Here is a 19,981-nt window from a genome sequence, read left to right as displayed (position 1 = left end):
ATTTTGTTCAACCTTGCAGAAATGTTTCTTTTAACCAACTTCCATTACTAATGACTGTATTTGGAGAATAGAAATCGAATGTCTGTGGACAAATGTATAGATTATAACACTAATAGACAGGCTACCAGAACACTATCAAATGTTAATGTTTTTACCCTTTACCTTTATTTGTTGTTACTTTTAAAAAGAAAACTTTGTTTGGTAACAATGACAATCACCTGGAAACTCTTCTGTTATGTCACAACTAAATGTTAGAAAGCGATGTCGTGTATGTGTAGGTTAGCTGTATGTTGTCATGATGTGACAGCAAGCCGGCCATGTTATGTAATTGTCACTTAAGTCGTAATTATGAAGGACTTTGATGTTCATGATCTGTCTTATTAACTGTCTATGTTTCAGTCAGAAATGACCTTTATGAAATTAGATCACTAAAATCAGTCACAAAGCAAAGCTGGAGTCTTGTAAGTCTGAACTCTCACCTGTGTCCTGTGAGAATGATTTCACCTCAAAACGCACCACTTTTGTTTATGACTGAGTTGAAAGAGTAATCGAAGTCATGTCTGTACATTTTAATTGTACCCAAAGTATTATGTTTAGAACCTAAATATCAACACAGTAATTTTGTGAAATTAATCTTGTTATCCTTTATGTGCATCCAAGTCTGTCAGAACAGTGTTTTAAGTCACACAAAAAATCCTACGTTTTTGTTACAGTTTTATTCCTGTACATGAAATAAAGTTGACCCCTATAGTAATGCTACTCAAACATTTTACTTTGCCTCTGTCAGTATTTTCATGCCTTTGAATTTATTACTCTATTGAGAGCATCAACGTGATGGAAAGGATTTGTTTAATTTTCCTATTATAGTATAATTTTTCCTTTATATACTTTTCTTGTATAATATCCAGAGTTATTAATTTTAATGAGCCAATCTGGTTGCAAATTTGTAATTTTTATCAAAATGTGATATCATTACCATTTCCCAATTATTGTTTGTTATTTGTGCCAGTAATACACAATCTTTAGGTTACACAAAAGGTGCAAAAGGCACATAGCATTCATTCTCTGTTCAAATAAAGAGGGTTTAAAATCCAGTATTCGTATGGGAGAGGGAGTGTGTGGAGATGCTCTGTGTGAAAGTTCCCGGATGAAGGTGTAACGCCATCTTTACTCCACCATTCAAGCTGCAGCTGTTGCTCGCGTAGGGCCTGCCGGTGAACTCACACTCTTCCTTTACCCCCAATCTCACAAAACACGCTCGCTGCGCGCTGTCCAACATGGGTGACCGGGAGGATTTGGTGTACCAAGCCAAACTCGCCGAGCAGGCGGAGAGATATGATGGTAAGAGACATTGAGAGGTAACGGGAACGTTATTTTTTACAAAGCGAGAGCTCATGCAGGCTAACTGACGGTCGGGTTAGCTGGCTTAATTCGCAGTTAAACCAAGCGAACACCTTGTGAATTGCAAACCGATCTCCGTGTGCGTTTTAAAAACGTTGTTTCGTTTATTTGTACAGTCCGTTAATTCTGTCGATGTGATATTGGGGTAACTACAGAATGGCATATGAAGATGGAGACGTTTATTGAGGAGACAAAATGGCAATTTTTTGAAGAATGTTGGTATTTATTGTTGGTATTCATTTGGTTACCAACATTCTTCAAAATATTTTCCATTGACTTTCTTGTATGGACAAAAAAACAAGGACATTTCTCAGAATATCTTCTTGTGTGCTGATAAATGACGAGTAGCCTAAATGACAGAATTTACGAATTAAAGTTATTTCAGTTGAACGTTTTACTAAATTCAAAATAATTGTGTTCTAATGTGTTAATTGAAAAGGTATTGCATTTGGGCCTAGACTTTCTTCTTTAAACATATTTCTCACAGAATAGAACGAACGGCATGAGGGTGAGTAAATGATGACAGAATGTTCTTTTTGAATGAACTATCCCTTTAAATTCAAATGTTTCCAGCGATTTTTTTACAGAATATCGCTGCCAGTAATACACAATCTTTAGGTTACACAAAAGGTGCAAAAGGCACATAGCATTCATTCTCTGTTCAAATAAAGAGGGTTTAAAATCCAGTATTCGTATGGTTCTGTCGATGTGATATTGGGGTAACTACAGAATGGCATATGAAGATGGAGACGTTTATTGAGGAGACAAAATGGCGGAAAGTTAGTGGGTGAGGCAAGCTGTTGCTAGCCATGGCGGAGGGGGTGGCTGCGGTCTTCAAGCCTCATGTAGGCGAAGAACGGCTCAAATATTAGTTAACACCTGTCTTAATCGACCCAATTAACCACAATAAAGAGTTATTTCTGCATGAGGTCCTCCCTTTTCTGCTTTTACCTCCGCAGCACATTACGAGAGACCGTGGCAGTGTCTCAACCTTTTGAGCTGCCTAACGTTACTTAGACAGCATTTTTGCGTATTACGGGCGCGTTGAGTTGTGATACCCAAAAATGCTGTCTAGCCAGGTAACGTTGCCTCACTTAGCTTTGAGACGCAGCCGTTGTACAGTAACGCAAAGCAAGTAAGTTAATGCTTAGTAAGCTGAGATACTGTAGCTTTGCAGTGAGATTTCATTTCAGACTGTAGAGAAGTGGCTGGCAGGCTTGTAATTGTACAGCTATAATTGTGCCTTGTTGGTAATTTGTCTAGTTTAGTCACCCATTAACCTATGTTAGGTATCTAGGGTTTTCACTTGAACACTTGAAAGTATGCTGCAAGTATGTAGTGTGCAAGAATGATTATTAACAAAGGATATGCAAAGGATATACAATCACAAAGGATTTTGTGATTGTATACTGGCAACCCATGGTGAATGCAAATAAATATATGGTTGTTAATAATGTTTAGCCTCTCTTATTTGAGTAAATAAATAATACATACCCCATGGAGTGCAACAGTGGCCACTTACTTTTTCAGTGGTCTTGGTTTCAGAAGTATTTTTCTCATAGGAAGCCATGAAACAAACCAACCAGTTATGAGGTGAATCACAACATTACAAACTTTGGTTTGAAGCAGAAACGTATTTGAGAATGAGAACGGTATGAGACATAATAGTTTTAATGAGGGGAAAGAACTACAATCCCATGAAGCTTTGTGAGTGACAGTAGAATTAAAACAATGCAGAAATATAAAGTTGTTGATTTATTTGTATATAGAAACAGTATGTTTTAAGTTTATTGCATAATATGCATGCAAATATTTAAGTAGTTTGCTATATTTGCAGGTCTTTGTATGAGTGGGCGGGCACTTAAGAGTTCTTTTGGTTTTTGCTTGTGATTGGTGGAGATTTCTCTGCAGAATTATGGGTAATGTCGTTTTTCCACCAGAAATTCTGCTGATAAACACAATTATTTACAAAATATATTTATTCTGGCTGATGGCTTCAACAAAAGCACGTACCATCAATTAACAACCAGAGTTTATAAGTTATTGCTCAAAGTCAATTTACCTGTGAAGAAAATGAATGTGATTTTTTAACTTCTGGATCCCAACTGTACTTTCTGACTGAATAAAAATTGTGTATTTCAGCTATGGTTGCGACTTGTATTCTGTTGTAAATAAATCCAGTCAGCAAAATATCCATCACGCTCCTTTTTAAATATTTCCAGAAATGGTCGACTCCATGAAGAAGGTGGCTGGGATGGATGTTGAGCTAACTGTTGAAGAGAGAAACCTGCTCTCGGTGGCCTACAAGAACGTTATTGGGGCAAGAAGAGCATCCTGGAGGATAATCAGTAGTATTGAGCAGAAAGAGGAGAATAAGGGTGGAGAGGACAAATTGAAAATGATTCGGGAATATAGACAAACGGTAAGACATGCCCTAACTAACATTCATTCACATAACTAGAATGATTAGTCTTACGCTTTGAACCTTTGAATTTTCATGTCCAGGTTGAGAATGAATTGAAATCAATCTGCAATGACATCCTTGATGTGTTGGACAAGCACCTAATCCCAGCTGCAAATTCAGGAGAGTCCAAGGTCTTCTACTACAAAATGTATGAAAGCCATGAGTTTTCTAAGTGAATCTAAGGATGAATCGTATGTGACATAATGAGGTCACGGCTTTATTTATACATGTTTTAAACAGACCTTTTCTCCCTTTGATGCATCAGGAAGGGTGATTACCACAGGTATCTCGCTGAGTTTGCCACAGGAAACGACAGGAAGGAGGCTGCAGAAAACAGTTTGGTTGCTTACAAAGCTGCTAGTGATATTGCAATGACAGACCTTCAGCCTACACACCCCATTCGCTTGGGTCTGGCTCTTAACTTCTCTGTATTCTACTATGAAATCCTCAACTCTCCCGACCGTGCATGCAGGTTTGTTTTCTTTGTGTTTTGGTTTGTTTTTCTGTTTTCAGATCTCTTAACATGAAGTACTACAGACAATTACAGTTTTGTAAATCTCTGTTTGTTTGAATATGGTATCTGTTTGCTACTATAGTTTAATGATAATGCTTTTGGTTAATTATCAGACCAAGATGGTATTCATTGCAATGTATTCCTGTTCACTTGTATGTTGAAACTTAATAGTTTATGAACCTGGCTGTTCATTTTAGGTTGGCAAAGGCGGCATTTGACGATGCTATTGCTGAACTGGACACATTGAGTGAAGAAAGCTACAAGGACTCGACACTCATCATGCAATTGTTACGTGATAACCTGACACTATGGACTTCAGATATGCAGGGAGACGGTAAGACGGATCATCGCAGTTTCAGATGCTAAGCCTGACAAACATGTCTTTTGAAACCCATTGGTACATGAAGGTGACATCCTCAAAAGCTCCTCCACAAACCAAAGCTATTTTTAGAGCGATTGTTTCGGAGTGCCCCGATTTAGGACTTGTGAGGCATAGTTTCCAACCATCTCTAATATCTTCCTTTAAAAGTGTTCAAATAGAGGGCTCTGGCTACATTGGCAGTTGAAATGTGCAAGCAAACATGCCTACTTTTCAAATTCATCCACCAGAAATGAAATAATTTTCTCAATATAATGGAGTGGTTTTAATGTTAATTGTTTCATTTTCACACCCTATTCTAGCATAAATATTTTATAGATGTAATGTAGTGTATTCAGTATATCAATCCGAAAGTTTCATTCCTACACCAAAAGTAAGACACTGTTTTTAATAGCTCTATTGCATTTCTGTGCAAAACCAGCAGTATAATCTTTCTCTACTACATTTCATGTCATCTTGTAATGTGTCCAGACTCAATGCCGTCCAACTTAACCCATCTTGCCTTTTTTCATCCCCACTATTTAGATTCCTAAAGGAAAATGTTAATTGCCCACAAACTTTATTTGTAAGTGCGGCCACTTTTTCCAGCTCTTGCCCTTTTGTCCACGAATTGCATCATCACTCACCCGTTTGTAAGCTTTGTGTTGCGATCTTTGTAGCCACCAGAGTGCTATATGTGCAGCATGTCTGAAACAGACCGTTTCTGCATGATCACTGCCAGATCCTCAATGTCCAATTGGAATGGCTGTGTTGTACAAATATATTAGAATTTGGAAAATTCTGCTAGGTTTTACTAAGAAATGTACAGTAAAGGTGTCTAAGGGTATTATCCTTTGGTTTAGGAATTGAATTTTGTGTGAAAGTTAAGTGACCACATGAGAACACTGCATTCAAATTAGACTTAAGCCAGATTTTTATTTATTTATTTATTTTGAGCTTGAAAATTACATATTCTATTAATATAACATGATAAATTAATTTTATTTTTCTCACAGCATGTATTCGGTCCTTCACTATTGATTTGTTGTGATTTTTGCTTTTTATTTGGCAAACTCGTAATGCACAGATCTTGCAAGGGTTGCAAACTTGATGATGATGTGCGACAATGTACAACACGTCACGTGGATTGCGTTAAGGGACATAACTGTGTTAGCATGCAATAACTGGCTTTGTTTCTCTGCACAGGTGAGGAACAGAATAAAGAGGCGCTGCAAGATGTGGAGGATGAAAACCAATGAGACGACACAGCCAATTTGAGACTCCACCCCACTCCCCCTCCCCTTCCCCTTCCCCAGACCCCACTCACAAAGGGAGCCACCAAGCCCAACCTTATGAGTGGCACTCAACAGCTTGATGCCTCCAGTTTTCTCTCCCTTTGTTTGATTTTTAATATTATTCTGTTTTATTAGCCCTTAAATTGAAATAAAATATACCACTCATGAAACAAACTTCAACTATTATTTTTGAATGGTCAGAACTTAAAGATTTCTTGGAGTATTTTTTTATTTTTTATTTTTTTGTCCTGGTACAACATTTTTCCTTTTTTAATGTTCATTTGCTTTATTTCTCAACATTTTTATCAGTTGCTGGATATATTTTGAGTTTTTCTTAATGTAATTACAGAAATTAACTTTTATTACTATTACTGATGTCTACTATTAGTTGTTTGAGCTGTAATATTTCTGTGTTAGTGCAATTATAAAATGCAGTTAAAGAAAACAATTAAACCTTTAAAAGGGCAAGTCTAAACAAAGTGCTCTTTTTGTTAATTTAGTTTTTCAGAGAAAGTCGAAGCAAATTTCTTGATATCCATGTGGAGCAAAATGCTTAACATCACCAAGTAGTAGTTGTGTAGTAACATTTACCAGTGTTCTGGACTGTAATTTGTGCTAAAATACTGTATTGCTCACATAGGCTGATGATGGTGGATGGATTGATGGATGGCTGCAGCTCTATAAAACTGAAGGAGCCTTGTTGCTTTTAGAACTAAGACAAATGCAGGTCTCCATTTGGCTGTCTCAAAAAGAAAAAGAAAAAAGCACTAATAAAGTTGATTTTAAGCCTGCATGAGTTACATGAAATAGTCTATTTTTCTTCTCCCCCCCTGAATCTACATAATGCATATAATTTCTTCTGTACTTTGTTAACTTGAAACTAGTTTGTACTACTGGATATCTGACTGGAACCACAGACGTAGAATCTGTATTACAACGAAACAGCATGGAATTAATAATTAACTTAAATAAAACTGCCTCAAGTAAAATATTTAACCACCTCTTCTGCACTCAAAATGTTTTCCTTTCTCTTTTATCTCTACATTTTATGTGCTTTTTCATCATGAAACAAAATGGTTGCTAGTGAAGCATTTACCTTGCAAAGTCAGAGAAATAATGTTTTATAAAGTAGGAAGAAATCAATAAAATTTGCTCTTGGCAAGTAGGATTTGGACCGTCGGATGTTGCGTTTTCTCAGTCCCAGATGTTAGGTCAGTTGAAGATTAGATTATATTTAAAGAATGATGTGTATTCATTTAGATTCTACTATAACATTCAACAAAGTATTTAGTGCACTAAGATAATTATAAACTCATCTCGGTGCAGGTTAACCAGGAATTTGTCCAGGTCCCTGTGGTGGACTAGGGCCCACTAAGGCCCTCTGTATCAGTGATTCACAACCAGGGGGCCTTAAGATTATTTTAAATAAGACATTTATTATTTTAATTCACCCCTTCAACAATGTTTTTGAAGGACCACTGTTCCTAAGGTCCTGGAAAACCTGGCTATATCAGGATAAATGGGTATTAAACTTGTGATTTCTAGATCTGGAAAAGTCATGAAATTTAAAAAACTTTTAAAACACAATGCACATTTTTATAATGAATATAAATTTTTCTAGGTAGCCAGGCTGTAAAATATTTTAATGGGTTATTTAAAAAAATCATTATGCTCAGTCTTTATGCAGTAAACCAGAAATGACTGGAAATGTCATGTAAATTTAATGGTAAAAATAATATTGAATTCATTGATTATAAAGAGTGGGATGCCTGGAGAATATCGGAATTTATTTGCATTTGAATTATAATTATTTTAGTTACTTGTTTGAATCTGTGGACCATCCTAGTGCTGAAAACAAAACTTTGTCATTACAGTAGATGAACCAGAAGAAATATATTACCCAACACTGGTCACCCAATTGCCAGTCTATTTCTATCTACTTCTGCTATAATGATGACAAAGCTGCTCTTTTTCAAACTTGCTATTACTAATTAAATGTAGAGGTCTGAAGGGGCCCATGCACAAAATCTGTTATTCAGTTGTCGCCCTTAATTTACAGCCATAACTCCACAATCATATCAAGATGGTAATTAGTTTCACTTGATAAACCGTCATCAATAAAACCAAATACCATTTTCCAAAACACAGCAACTCGTTTGTAGTGGTTAAAATACAGACACCAGTATGACAGAAATTTGTAGTCGTGACTTTTATTTTGAAACAATTCCGGCTGTCATAGAAACTCCACCCTTTGTTAACGCGTTAGCAGGAAGTTCCTACCAAAAATACCCCGACGTCAAGCAAAAGAAAAGACCTGACTCCAGGCGGACAAATTTTAGGATTTCATGTGTACGTCAAGGTGCCTTCGGAAACATGTCGGGACAGAGGGGAAGCAATCTGTCTTCATCGCATAAACTCTCGCTCTTGGTTTTATCTATGCTTGTTGTGTTTATCAGCTCCATCAACTCACTTCCTCTAGACGAGCAGAGAGAGTTGGAGCCAGAGATTTACAGCAAATACTACAATTACGACCAACTTACTGACCTTCTCAAAAGTCTCGCCCAGAAATACGCAAACATCGCAAATCTGACCAGCATCGGGAGATCCGTTGAAAACAGGGAGCTTTGGGTGATGAGAATCACCAGGGACCCAACTGCGGATGGACCAGGAAAACCCAAATTCAAGTACGTGGGCAACATGCACGGAGACGAGACCGTGTCCCGGCAGGTACTGATCTACCTGCTGGAGTATCTGCTGGAGAAGTACGGAGAGGAGCCGCGGGTCACAGAGCTGGTCGACAGCACAGATATTTATATCATGCCGAGCATGAACCCTGATGGTTTTGAGAAGTCTAAGGAGGGGGACTGTATGGGCAAAGACGAGGGTCGGAATAATGCTAAAAACGTCGACCTCAATAGAAGTTTCCCAGACCAATTTGAAGAGATACACGTGAATGCAGAAGAAATGCCTGAAGTCGCCGCTGTCATGAGGTGGATCCTGCAGAACAAGTAAGAGCATTCACATACCGAACCTAACTTTGTGACAGACCTTCCAGAAAATCCAGCTTTTAACCATATTAAACCAGCTGGGAACCTGCCACCATGTTCCAAAACACAGCCACTAACAGAGCTTGCAAGAAAATGGGAATTTTGCCTGTAAAAGTCATGAAAATAGTAAAAAAAAAAAAATCTTAATCAATATACATTTATCTCTACAATATTCTTTTTTTTCTGAATAATTATAATGACAAAACCGTGCAATAACTGATACATTACTAAAACATTTGTTAACTTTAGTAATAAAAACACAACTATTCATTGTTAGTTCATATTTACAAATACAACTTTTGATTGGAAACAAATTAATGTATTAATGTAGTAATAAATGCTTTAGAAGCATTTTTTCATTACTGTTAGTTAATGTTAACTAATGTTAACAAATGAATCTATATTGTAAAGTGTTACTGTAATAATAACAATCATAACATTTTATGATTATTAGGTTACACTTTATTTTAAGGTGTCCTTGTTACAGTGTAATTATATATTTAAGTACGGAGTAATATTAATTAACTACATGTACTTACTATACGGTTAGGATTAGGGTTTGGTTTAGGGTTACTTGCATGTAATTATGCATAATTTATTGTTATTATTATAGTAAGTACATGTACCATGTAACATGGACACCTTAAAATAAAGTGTTACCATTATTATTATTATTATTCTTACGAAATTAGAATTAGAAAAATGTATATTCATGAAGACTGTAATAATTTCCATGACTTTTCCAGTTGTTTGTCATTACTGGATTAAGATTTCATAGAGATTACACAAAATACAAGCAAACAAACAAACAAATAAATCATCTATATAATAATCTAATATTATGTATAATATAATAACATAATAAAATAATCTAGTAAATAAATATCACAAACAACTGAAAATCAGGGAAATTATGAACATTTTCATGAATATACATTTTTCTAATCCACTCTACAATATTTAATTTGTTTAAATAATAATAATGATTTTAATAAAATTTTTGCAAAATGCAATACTTTTTTAAAATTCAGCTCTACCATAATTTTTCCTTGTTCTTTTCATCTTATTATTACCTCTGTAAGTGCAATGTCTAATAACATCTTAATCAAACCTATGTAAAGTAGATGGGTTAATTATAACATTTCTGATTTTTCTGGTTCTCTGTCCCAGATTTGTGCTCTCGGGGAATCTGCATGGTGGGACCGTGGTGGCCAGTTATCCTTTTGATGACTCTGCGGCCCATGATAACGAGGGCACCTATAGCAGATCCCCCGATGATGCTCTCTTCAGATACTTGGCACGGGTTTACGCAGAGAATAACCCTGTTATGAAAACAGGGCAGCCGAAGTGTGAGGAAAACATAAATGAGACCTTCAAGGACGGCATCACAAATGGAGCAAAGTGGTATGATGTGGCAGGTTTGTTGGCAACATTTTATCCCTTAACCATGCTTTAAATCTCCCCCTTTTCCTCTGTTCTGTTTATCCGAATTTCACCCGCTGAGTTTCTAGCAATCATGCAAATTTTCATAAGGGCTTAAAACACTTTGTTTCCATAGAGATGAAGATGTGCTTGTTGTATGAGCTTTATGAGTGATTAACCTCACTTCAGTGGTCTTGAAAAATGGCTGGTTTGAATGATTTCTTTTCTGTTTCCTGCTCGTTAGAAAGCACAAGCAGGGGGTCGTTTCTCATAGAGTGCGATCAGTTCAGTGGAACTGTCTTTTTGGCTCCTCCCACACCCTTCTTTACTCAGGACATTCCTACACAGATTTCCTTTTGGGAGGGATGATCATGAGTTGCGTAAAAACAAACACCATTTAGTCATGTACAGCAAATATTGATATTAATACTAGCCACATTGTAGTTTAAGAAAATTTAAAACTGAAGAATGCTGGAAATGAGATTGCTTTGGTTTTTTGGGAATGTTCATTATGTTCTCAAACAGTACTAGTTTGAAAGACAATAGTCTTTCAAGTAATCCAACACCTGGACTGTAAGCTTACTGTTCTGGTGTTCTCTGATTACTTTCCTTAGCAGTTTGTAACCTCAGTCTCTGAAGTCCGTATTCTCAACCGTCACCGTCAAACAGCAGAAATCTGATCCACAATGTGCCTTGAAGCTTGCAGGCCAGATTCATGATGTACCTTATGACTTGCTCAACCAGTCTCATGGTGAATAAATCACACTTCTTGCATTTAGGTATGATTTTCTCAGCTTTTCTGAAGCTGTGGCGTACGGTTTGTTTCTGTTTATAAAACGATGACCTCCTGTGTGAACGCCTAATCTCTCCTGAATGTTGAGCACTGATGCTCCAAGGACCAAAAGTGACCATGTGGTGGCGGTGACCTTCAAAACTGCCAGAAATTATGACATAATCAATCCCAAAATTAAATATGACGCCCTTTTACGTGTGGAATTCCATTCAGCGCATAATTCCCATGCAAAGGTCACCTGATCTTTAGTTGTTTGTTTTGTGATGTGTGTTGACCTTATAACGTTTAACTGGTATCTTAGACATGGAGATCATAAGAGCAGTGTTATTTTAGTATTGATTATATGTCTATATAGTATATATATATATATATATATATATATATATATTTCAATTTTAGTGATTCGACCGAAACTTATTTTATTTCAGTTCATTGCCAAGACTTTTTTTCTTATTTTGCATGTTTCAAATTTAATATAATATTTTGTTTAAATTTCAATTCTAAAGTTTCTTCTAATATTATAAATATTATAAAATTATTATAAAATTATTTTATTTTATTTCAGCTTTGTTTCAATGAACAAAAACAGTGTTTTAATAGTTTCAGTTTAAATGAACAATGACAAAACTGCATAAGAGTTATGTGAGCATAGTGAGCATAGAGCAAGTTTCTTCCTTATAAAGTTTCCTCCTTTTTGTATTGTTTTCAGGCCTCAAAGCCTGTTGTTCAGTGACCTGAATCCTGTCTCTGAGACTGTATCCAACACAGTTTGAAATCTACAGACCACCAGTTGCATGTTTAAAGTTAATATTCAATCATTTTATGACAATTCCAGATCTATCTAGGGAGTCATTCTTATGTTCCCAGGGTTAAACCTGGGAAGATAAGACACTTCAAGCATAGGACCCTGGCAACATTGATTTGCTTTCTACAGTCTGTTTTGGCTGGTCAGTAGCCCAGATCAAAGGATAGTTCTGTCAGTTTATTACAACACTGCACACATTTTAATAAGAAAGTTTAGCATTATCCTTTTCTTTTACATAACCACATACAAAGATCATGTGCTATTACAGGATGTTTCTTCTGGGACTAATCAGGATGCCCCCACATATATTTGCTTTCTGTGTAACTGTTGAGAAAGTCAGAATAACTGTTATTAAGGATGTGCTGACAAACAGAGGAACTGGCCTTCTGACACCTTCTTTAAACACATGCTAGACTGCTAGCATACAGTGTCACATATTATAACGAGACAGGAAACATGGGGCAGAGACATCTGACCTCATAAGCTTTCAATTACAACAGTCAATCACCTTGTTAGCAAAGGTCCTTTGTTCTAGACTGCATGAAGAAGCAGGGCCAACTAATCTTAAAATACAGTTTTAAGATGATTAAGCTAAAGAAACTGTTTTTATTTGTAGTTATCGTACTGAAAGATTAGCTTTGAAAGCAATTTTGGACATTTTAGTCTGTCATCTAAATTCGCATGACTGGAAATAGCTGCCCAGGGCGTTGCCATGATTGCCAAGTGGACCGAATTTTTACTTTAAAATTACATTTCATGAACTCAGCCTTTTGACTTCGTTACTGCATTTCTATTGACCAACTGTGAAAGTCAATTTTGCAAAGAGCAGAAGTCCACGTCTTTCGCAATCAAGATCTTTTCAAGTGTTTAAGAACAAACGCATAACTGTGTATTGCATCTTGAGTTGGCATAAGTTGGTCTGACGTTCAGCTAATTTGATACAATTTTGATGGTTTGGTAGATGAATCTGTTTGACTCTTCATGTATCTGCATTAAATGGTTATAAGGTTACATTAAGACCTAATGTACACTACCATTCAAACGTTTGTGGTCAGAAAGATTTCTTTTTTTTAAAGAAATTAATACTTTTATTCAGCAAGGATGCATTAAAATGATCAAAAGTGACAGTAAAACATTTGAATTGTTACAAAAGATTTGTATTTCAAAAACAAAATACTGTATTTGTATTTATTTTAAACACAGTATTTTTGATCAAATAAATGCAGCCTTAGTGAGCATAAGAGTATAAAATCTTTCAAAAAAATCATACCAGCCTCAGCCTTTTGAATGGGAAAGAACATGGTAGCATTAGCCCGACTGGTTTCTTTTGTAGCTAAAGTAGGCCTATATATTGCTAAAGACGTTTTGTTTGAAGGGTTTCTGTAAGTGTTTTATGAGTTTCAGCACACACAGGCTTGGCATCTGAGAGAGCGTCGTTAAAAGTTGGATTACAGCATGTTCTTAGACCGACATGACCAATGCGTGTCCTCCTAACCCATATCTGTCAGCTCTTTGTATTCTGAAATCAATCTTAAAATGGGTTAGAGTTATTTTTTAAAAGATCTAAAAGTAGGTTCGCTTGCATGGACCGTTTATTACATTGTCATAACATAAGCAACTGGTCAAACATTCTTGAACTCACACCTTTTGAAAGACTCTTTGTATTAAGATGTTCCTCGTGTTTGCAGACGCTTACAGTTTAAGCCGTGACAACCCCACTATGTCAATTCATCCCATGCCTTTGGTACACAGTTTGTCCTTACTTTCCATGCAGGGGGTATGCAGGATTTTAATTACCTGAAGGGGGGCTGTTTGGAAATCACTATGGAGCTCAGCTGCTGCAAGTACCCACCCTCAACTCAACTCAAAACAGAATGGGACAACAATCGGGAGGCCCTGCTGGCCTACATGGAGAAGGTAGTAGAACTTGATGTGCAAGCAATGACATGCATGGAGAGTTTTTAATGAGCCCTTGAAGAATGTCAACAAGAATGTCAGAGTTTCAGCCTTGTTGTTGTTGTGTGTGTGTGTTCAGATTCATATCGGTGTGCGTGGCTTTGTCAGAGCAGCCAGGAATGATGCCCCTCTCGCAGATGCTGTGATAATGGTTGCGGGCATTAACCACAAAGTGAGCACTTCACGCTTTGGTGACTACTATCGCCTGCTGCTGCCCGGCACCTACAACATCACAGTTTTAGCCCCGGGGTACGTATGGTACATATTTATGAGGGAAAACTGTATGTGCGGATTCTATATTCTGAGGACAGTCCTTTGGTTTTCGTACATCATATGGTTAGGGCTGGGTAAAAATATTGAAGTTTTTAGATGGCTGTGTGCAAATGTATTTGTACAGCACTGCCCGTTACATAATAATAATAATAATAATGTTATATAATTATATTGATTATATCGCAACCAGTATAATCCAATTCAGAAACAAATGACTCTTATGAACTGGTTCTTTTTAGTGAATTATGAACATGACCAATGTACTCAGATTCACAAGCACATGACTCTTATGAGCTTTTTCTTTTTTTTAGTAAATCAAAAACATACAGGATAACAAATGTAGTCATTCGCAAACAAATGACTCTTATGAGATGATTCTTTTTAGTGAATCATTAACATACAACATCACCAATGTAGCCAGATTCACAAAGAAATGACTCTTATGAACCAACTCTTTTTTTAGTAAATCAGAAACATACAGCATTAACAATGTAGTCAGATTCACAAATGAATGACTCCTGTGAGCTGATTCTTTTTTTAGTGAATCATAAACATACAACATCACCAATGTAGCCAGATTCACAAAGAAATGACTCTTATGAACCAACTCTTTTTTTAGTAAATCAGAAACATACAGCATTAACAATGTAGTCAGATTCACAAATGAATGACTCCTGTGAGCTGATTCTTTTTTTAGTGAATCATAAACATACAACATCACCAATGTAGCCAGATTCACAAAGAAATGACTCTTATGAACCAACTCTTTTTTTAGTAAATCAGAAACATACAGCATTAACAATGTAGTCAGATTCACAAATGAATGACTCCTGTGAGCTGATTCTTTTTTTAGTGAATCATAAACATACAACATCACCAATGTAGCCAGATTCACAAAGAAATGACTCTTATGAACCAACTCTTTTTTTAGTAAATCAGAAACATACAGCATTAACAATGTAGCCAGATTCACAAATGAATGACTCTTATGAGCTGATTCTTTTTTTTTTTTTTGTAAATCAAAAGCATACAGTATGACCCATGTAGTCATATTTACAAACAAATGACTCTTAAGAGCTGATTCTTTTTTAGTAAATCAAAAACATACAGCATGACCAATGTAGTCAGATTCACAAATAAATGACTCCTGTGAGCTGATTTTTTTTTAGTGTATCAAAAAAACATACAGCATGACTAGTGCAGTTAGATTCATGAACAAACTCTTCTAAACTGTTTCATTTTGGTGATTGAAAAACATACAGCACAACCACTATAGTCTGATTTATGAACAAATGACTCTAATGAACCAGTTCTTTTTAGTGAATCAAAAACGTGTAGCATGACCAATGTGGTTAGATTCACAAAAAGACTCCTATGAGCTGATTAATTTTTTTAGTGAATCCAAAACATACAGTGTGACCAGTCTAGTTTAATTCATGAACAAATGACTCTTATGAACCAGTTCTTTTTAGTGAATCAAAAACATGCCATGGCCAAAGTCAGATTCACAAAGAAATGACCCTAATGATTCTTTTTTTTTAGTGAATCAAAAACATTCAGCGCAACCAGAAAGAGAATGTCTTTTATGTGTTAGCAAAGTGGACATTATAACTGAAATATACCCAAAAGAATTGAATCAAGTGCTGGTGAATCAGAATCAAATGAGAAAATCCATATCAATACCCAGTCAATACCCATACTATATGCTCTGAGACTTATGTTTCATATTTAAGTTTTCCTTCTGTGTGTTTCATGTCGACCTTTGCATTCATGCAGCTACATTCCCATGTCCGTGGCTGGAGTGGAGGTGACTGAGGGAAAAGCAGCTGTTCTAAACATCACCCTTGAAGCTGAGAATGACGAGAATCCAGCCACCCTCTCAATCCCAGAGTCCCCCACTGAAACCTCTGTGAACAGTGCCAGCACAGACAGCAGCAGCAGCAGCACTGGTGTCAACGAAGCAGCAGATGAAGAGAAGGACTCCAGGGTTACAGTCCAGCCTCAGGACTTCCGCCATCACCACTACAACGACATGGAGCTGTTCCTGCAGAAGTTCAGCTCTGAGTACAGCTCCATCACACGGCTGTATTCCATCGGCAAGTCTGTGCAGGAACGTTCCCTGTGGGTCATGGAGATCTCCAACAATCCTGGTGTCCACGAGTTTGGTACTTCCTACCATGTGTAAAGATCCTACATCTTTAAAAGTCAAAAAGCTTTTAAAGTGAACTAATCCCGTCGTTCCTCACCAGGTGAACCGGAGTTTAAGTATATTGGTAACATGCACGGCAATGAGGTGGTTGGTCGGGAACTGCTCCTCAACCTTATCGATTACCTTTGTCGCAACTATGGCACTGACCCTGAGATCACCCAGCTCATCAACTCCACACGGATCCACATCATGCCTTCAATGAACCCAGATGGATATGAAGTGTCCCAGGAGGGTATGGCCTCGCCAACTCTGACAAACAGCTCATTATACACATTTGATGTATTATGATTTACTTGCTGTTAAATGCATCTCTCTTCGTTCAACATTCCATTTTTTACTAATATTACAATATCACATGTGACAGAAATAGCCAGCCTCGAACTGTATTGAATGTTTGGAATATATGTTATATAATAATACATTTATTATTATTATTATTATTATTGTTATCATTTCTTTAAAATATTATATGTAATGTTGCTACCATAATAATAATAATAATAAATGTATTTATTATTATAATTCTGACATAATTTTTTTGCATGGGAGCAGCATTATCTATTAATAATATATTATTATTAAAATTAGTATTCACAGTAATCCTATTGTTATTATAATATTATAATAACAATAATACTAATACATTATTTATTGTTCTGTCTGTCTGTGTTAGGAGCAACATTATAACTGTGGGAATATAAGGAAAACACTGTCTTTTGTGCAGGAGATATCAGTGGTGTCCAGGGACGTAACAACACTAACAACTATGACCTGAACCGAAACTTTCCTGACCGGTTCAACTTTGTCACGGATCCCAGACAGCCAGAGACCCTTGCTGTTATGAACTGGGCCAAAAGCTACCCGTTTGTGTTGTCTGCCAACCTTCATGGAGGTACGTCCTAATCTATAAAAGTTGTGTTTGATTGGGAGCATGCTAAACACAGACAGATAACCTCTTTATCTCTATCAGGCTCTTTGGTGGTGAATTATCCATTTGACGACAGTCCGGACAATGTTAGCATATACAGCAAGTCCTCAGATGATGATGTATTCAGGATGGTGGCTCTTGCTTACTCGCAGGTGAATATCTGGCTTTCTGATTTCTGTAGTAACAAATGATGTTAAGTAGTATATTTAATTGTTAAAAGCTAAATCAATAGCCAGTAAAACATTCTCTGTTTTTCTTTTTCAGGAAAACTCTCAAATGTATGATGGTCACTCCTGTAAGGGAATGGATTTGTACCAAGAATATTTTAAAGATGGCATCACCAATGGTGCTGAATGGTACAATGTCCATGGTGAGCACCAAGTTTGTGGGAAAAAAATTATGAATAACTAAAAAAGAAAACTTTGAATCGCCAGACGCCTGCAAACTGCTTACTTTTATTTAGTTAATATTGCCATCACAAAATAATATCCTGAAAAAAAGGTGTATAAAATGTAAAAGTTCTATAATAAGAAGTAAATATAAGTGCATTATGTGCTTTTCCCCCAGGAGGGATGCAGGACTGGAACTACATCAACACTAACTGCTTTGAGGTGACCATTGAACTGGGATGTTACAAATACCCACCAGCAGCAGATCTACCGAAGTACTGGGAACGAAACCGCAGATCACTTCTACAGTTCATCCATCAGGTAAGACTGTCTGGCTGCTTCTTTTGCATTTTTTTCATCTCTATCCTGCTACACACTGTATACAATATGTTTTTGGGCATTAAGGTACACCGGGGAGTAAAAGGAGTGGTAATTGACAGCAAAGATGGATTTGGCATCCCCAATGCTACAATCACTGTGGACACGATTAATCACCCCATCACATCCAACGTTGCAGGGGACTACTGGCGCTTACTCGTCCCAGGAAAATACCATCTGACTGCTTCTGCCCAAGGGTATTTTTGTGAATTTTCTGCACTAACAGTGGCACCAAACTAATTTTCAAAAATAAGATTTTTTCCAAACATACGGAAGCTCACAGAGGCCATTAAATGAGTTGTGGTCAACTTTTTTTTTTTTAGGGATATGTTGATATAAATGTAATTTAAATAAACAAGCATTGTTTTTTCTTTTTTTTTTTTTTTTTTTGCATTTTATTTTACAGTTTATAATATAAATATGTATACCTTTTATATATGACTCTTTTATCTATATATATATATAACCCCTTTAACATTTTATTTTACAATTTATTATCTAAATATGTATGCATTATATACATACACAGAAAAGAGTCATATATAAATGCATACATATTTATATAATAAATTACACACACACACACATATATATATATATATATATATATATATATATATACACATTTCATTTATCTATTTTAATTTTTTGTTTAACAACCCTAAAGAGTAATTCAGGACCATGGACATTTATTTAGATTTTTCTTTGTGCATAAGACTGTAAATTTCTCACAAGTTCTCTTCCATCTTTTCAGCTACTCCTCAGTTAGCACCTTTGTCAACGTGCCTAAGGAAGGAGTGGAGATTGTTAATTTCACATTGAACCGGATTCACAGTTACACCAATGGGCAGACGACAGAAGACACCACCCCAGTTCTGGATCCCAGTGTGAAGGAGTTCCAGAGCCTCATCAAGCAGCTGTCAGGAGAATCTGGTCTGGACAAGCTGATCAAGGACACTCCCACCCAGAGTAGTTTCCGCTATCGACGCTACAGTGAGGTTTCCGAGTTCCTGCGTGGCCTCACCCTGAACTTCCCAGAGATTACCTCACTCCAAAGGTACAGCACTCACTCACACAAGTTAGATTCAGTGGGCCTCATTTACGAAACGAACGTACAACAGAAAATTGGGCGTACGGTCGTTTCAACGCAAAACTTGGAATTTATCAATATGGACGTGAGCGGTGGCTACGATCAAATCTCACGTCTGGTCTCAGCTCGTGAACGCAAGTTTTTGAGTTACCTGAACTTGCGCACAGCATAGTAAATCTGGTGGAGAATTTTAGATTGACAGCATTTTGTTTATTTTTATATAGTAGCTTAAACAGCAGACCATGAGGATTCAATCGTCGCATTATGCACCTGCAGCGCTTCTGTGAAAGGAGAAAAACTGAAATTAAGTCTATAAAAGGAATAAAATCAATAGGCTCACATAAAATATATAATAGGCTATAATATAATTAAAATATTAACAAAAGAAAAAAAAAACACTGTGCAACAAGTATAGGCTACGCTCGTTTTTGTGACACTCTTAATGCATTTAATTTCTTTTCTTTATATCTTTATTTGATTTAATCCATCTGATCGCACACTCGCCTCACGCACACACAAACAACATTAGTTCTAGCGTTGCCTGCCATTTCAGCCATTCATCATCAAACTAAAATGCAGTCAACCAAACATAAAAGTAACACTGTTTATTTGAAAAGGTCCGCTGTAAAATCAGCGTGCAGCGCCCAAACAAACATTTT

At 36.4% G+C, this 19,981-nt stretch overlaps 2 protein-coding genes across 3 annotated transcripts in view; both read left to right on the top strand.

Moving 5' to 3' along the window:
• The first annotated feature begins 1,100 nt into the window (after positions 1-1,100).
• LOC107743675 (14-3-3 protein epsilon-like) lies at positions 1,101-6,259 on the top strand. 2 transcript variants are annotated; one of them, XM_016557044.1, is made up of 7 exons: positions 1,101-1,341; positions 3,624-3,823; positions 3,907-4,013; positions 4,131-4,337; positions 4,577-4,713; positions 5,284-5,323; positions 5,944-6,259. In XM_016557044.1, exons 1-6 carry the CDS (start codon positions 1,278-1,280, stop codon positions 5,289-5,291), a joined length of 723 nt encoding a protein of 240 aa, XP_016412530.1. In that variant the 5' UTR covers positions 1,101-1,277; the 3' UTR covers positions 5,292-5,323; positions 5,944-6,259. The 2 variants fall into 2 exon arrangements, with proteins under 2 accessions (XP_016412530.1, XP_016412528.1); XM_016557042.1 differs by lacking the exon at positions 5,284-5,323 and having other exon boundaries at positions 1,104-1,341; positions 5,944-6,212.
• A 2,062-nt stretch (positions 6,260-8,321) lies between these two features.
• The window catches only part of LOC107743672 (carboxypeptidase D-like), a 19,898-nt gene continuing 8,238 nt past the window's right edge, over positions 8,322-19,981 (top strand). Inside the window, exons 1-12 of the mRNA XM_016557039.1 lie at positions 8,322-9,040; positions 10,250-10,497; positions 13,874-14,016; positions 14,135-14,304; positions 16,105-16,493; positions 16,578-16,769; positions 17,262-17,429; positions 17,508-17,617; positions 17,730-17,835; positions 18,033-18,175; positions 18,260-18,429; positions 18,987-19,289. Coding sequence (XP_016412525.1) covers positions 8,406-9,040; positions 10,250-10,497; positions 13,874-14,016; positions 14,135-14,304; positions 16,105-16,493; positions 16,578-16,769; positions 17,262-17,429; positions 17,508-17,617; positions 17,730-17,835; positions 18,033-18,175; positions 18,260-18,429; positions 18,987-19,289 — 2,777 coding nt within the window. The 5' untranslated portion in view covers positions 8,322-8,405. The remainder of the gene's footprint in view (positions 9,041-10,249; positions 10,498-13,873; positions 14,017-14,134; positions 14,305-16,104; positions 16,494-16,577; positions 16,770-17,261; positions 17,430-17,507; positions 17,618-17,729; positions 17,836-18,032; positions 18,176-18,259; positions 18,430-18,986; positions 19,290-19,981) is intronic.

This window comes from Sinocyclocheilus rhinocerous, unplaced genomic scaffold (assembly GCF_001515625.1).
Source record: "Sinocyclocheilus rhinocerous isolate Xijiao unplaced genomic scaffold, SAMN03320098_v1.1 scaffold166, whole genome shotgun sequence".
Classification (NCBI taxonomy): Eukaryota; Metazoa; Chordata; class Actinopteri; order Cypriniformes; family Cyprinidae; genus Sinocyclocheilus; species Sinocyclocheilus rhinocerous.
The sequence above is the reverse complement of the archived record's forward strand: the minus strand, read 5'-3'. Positions and strand labels throughout refer to the sequence as shown.

Bases quoted from the DNA above. Each gene is read 5' to 3' on its own strand.
- LOC107743675 (XM_016557042.1), top strand. From the start codon at position 1,278: ATGGGTGACCGGGAGGATTTGGTGTACCAAGCCAAACTCGCCGAGCAG. The intron at 3,824-3,906 runs GTAAGACATGCC...TTTCATGTCCAG, and splicing joins TTCGGGAATATAGACAAACG to GTTGAGAATGAATTGAAATC. The intron at 4,714-5,943 runs GTAAGACGGATC...TTCTCTGCACAG, and splicing joins TTCAGATATGCAGGGAGACG to GTGAGGAACAGAATAAAGAG.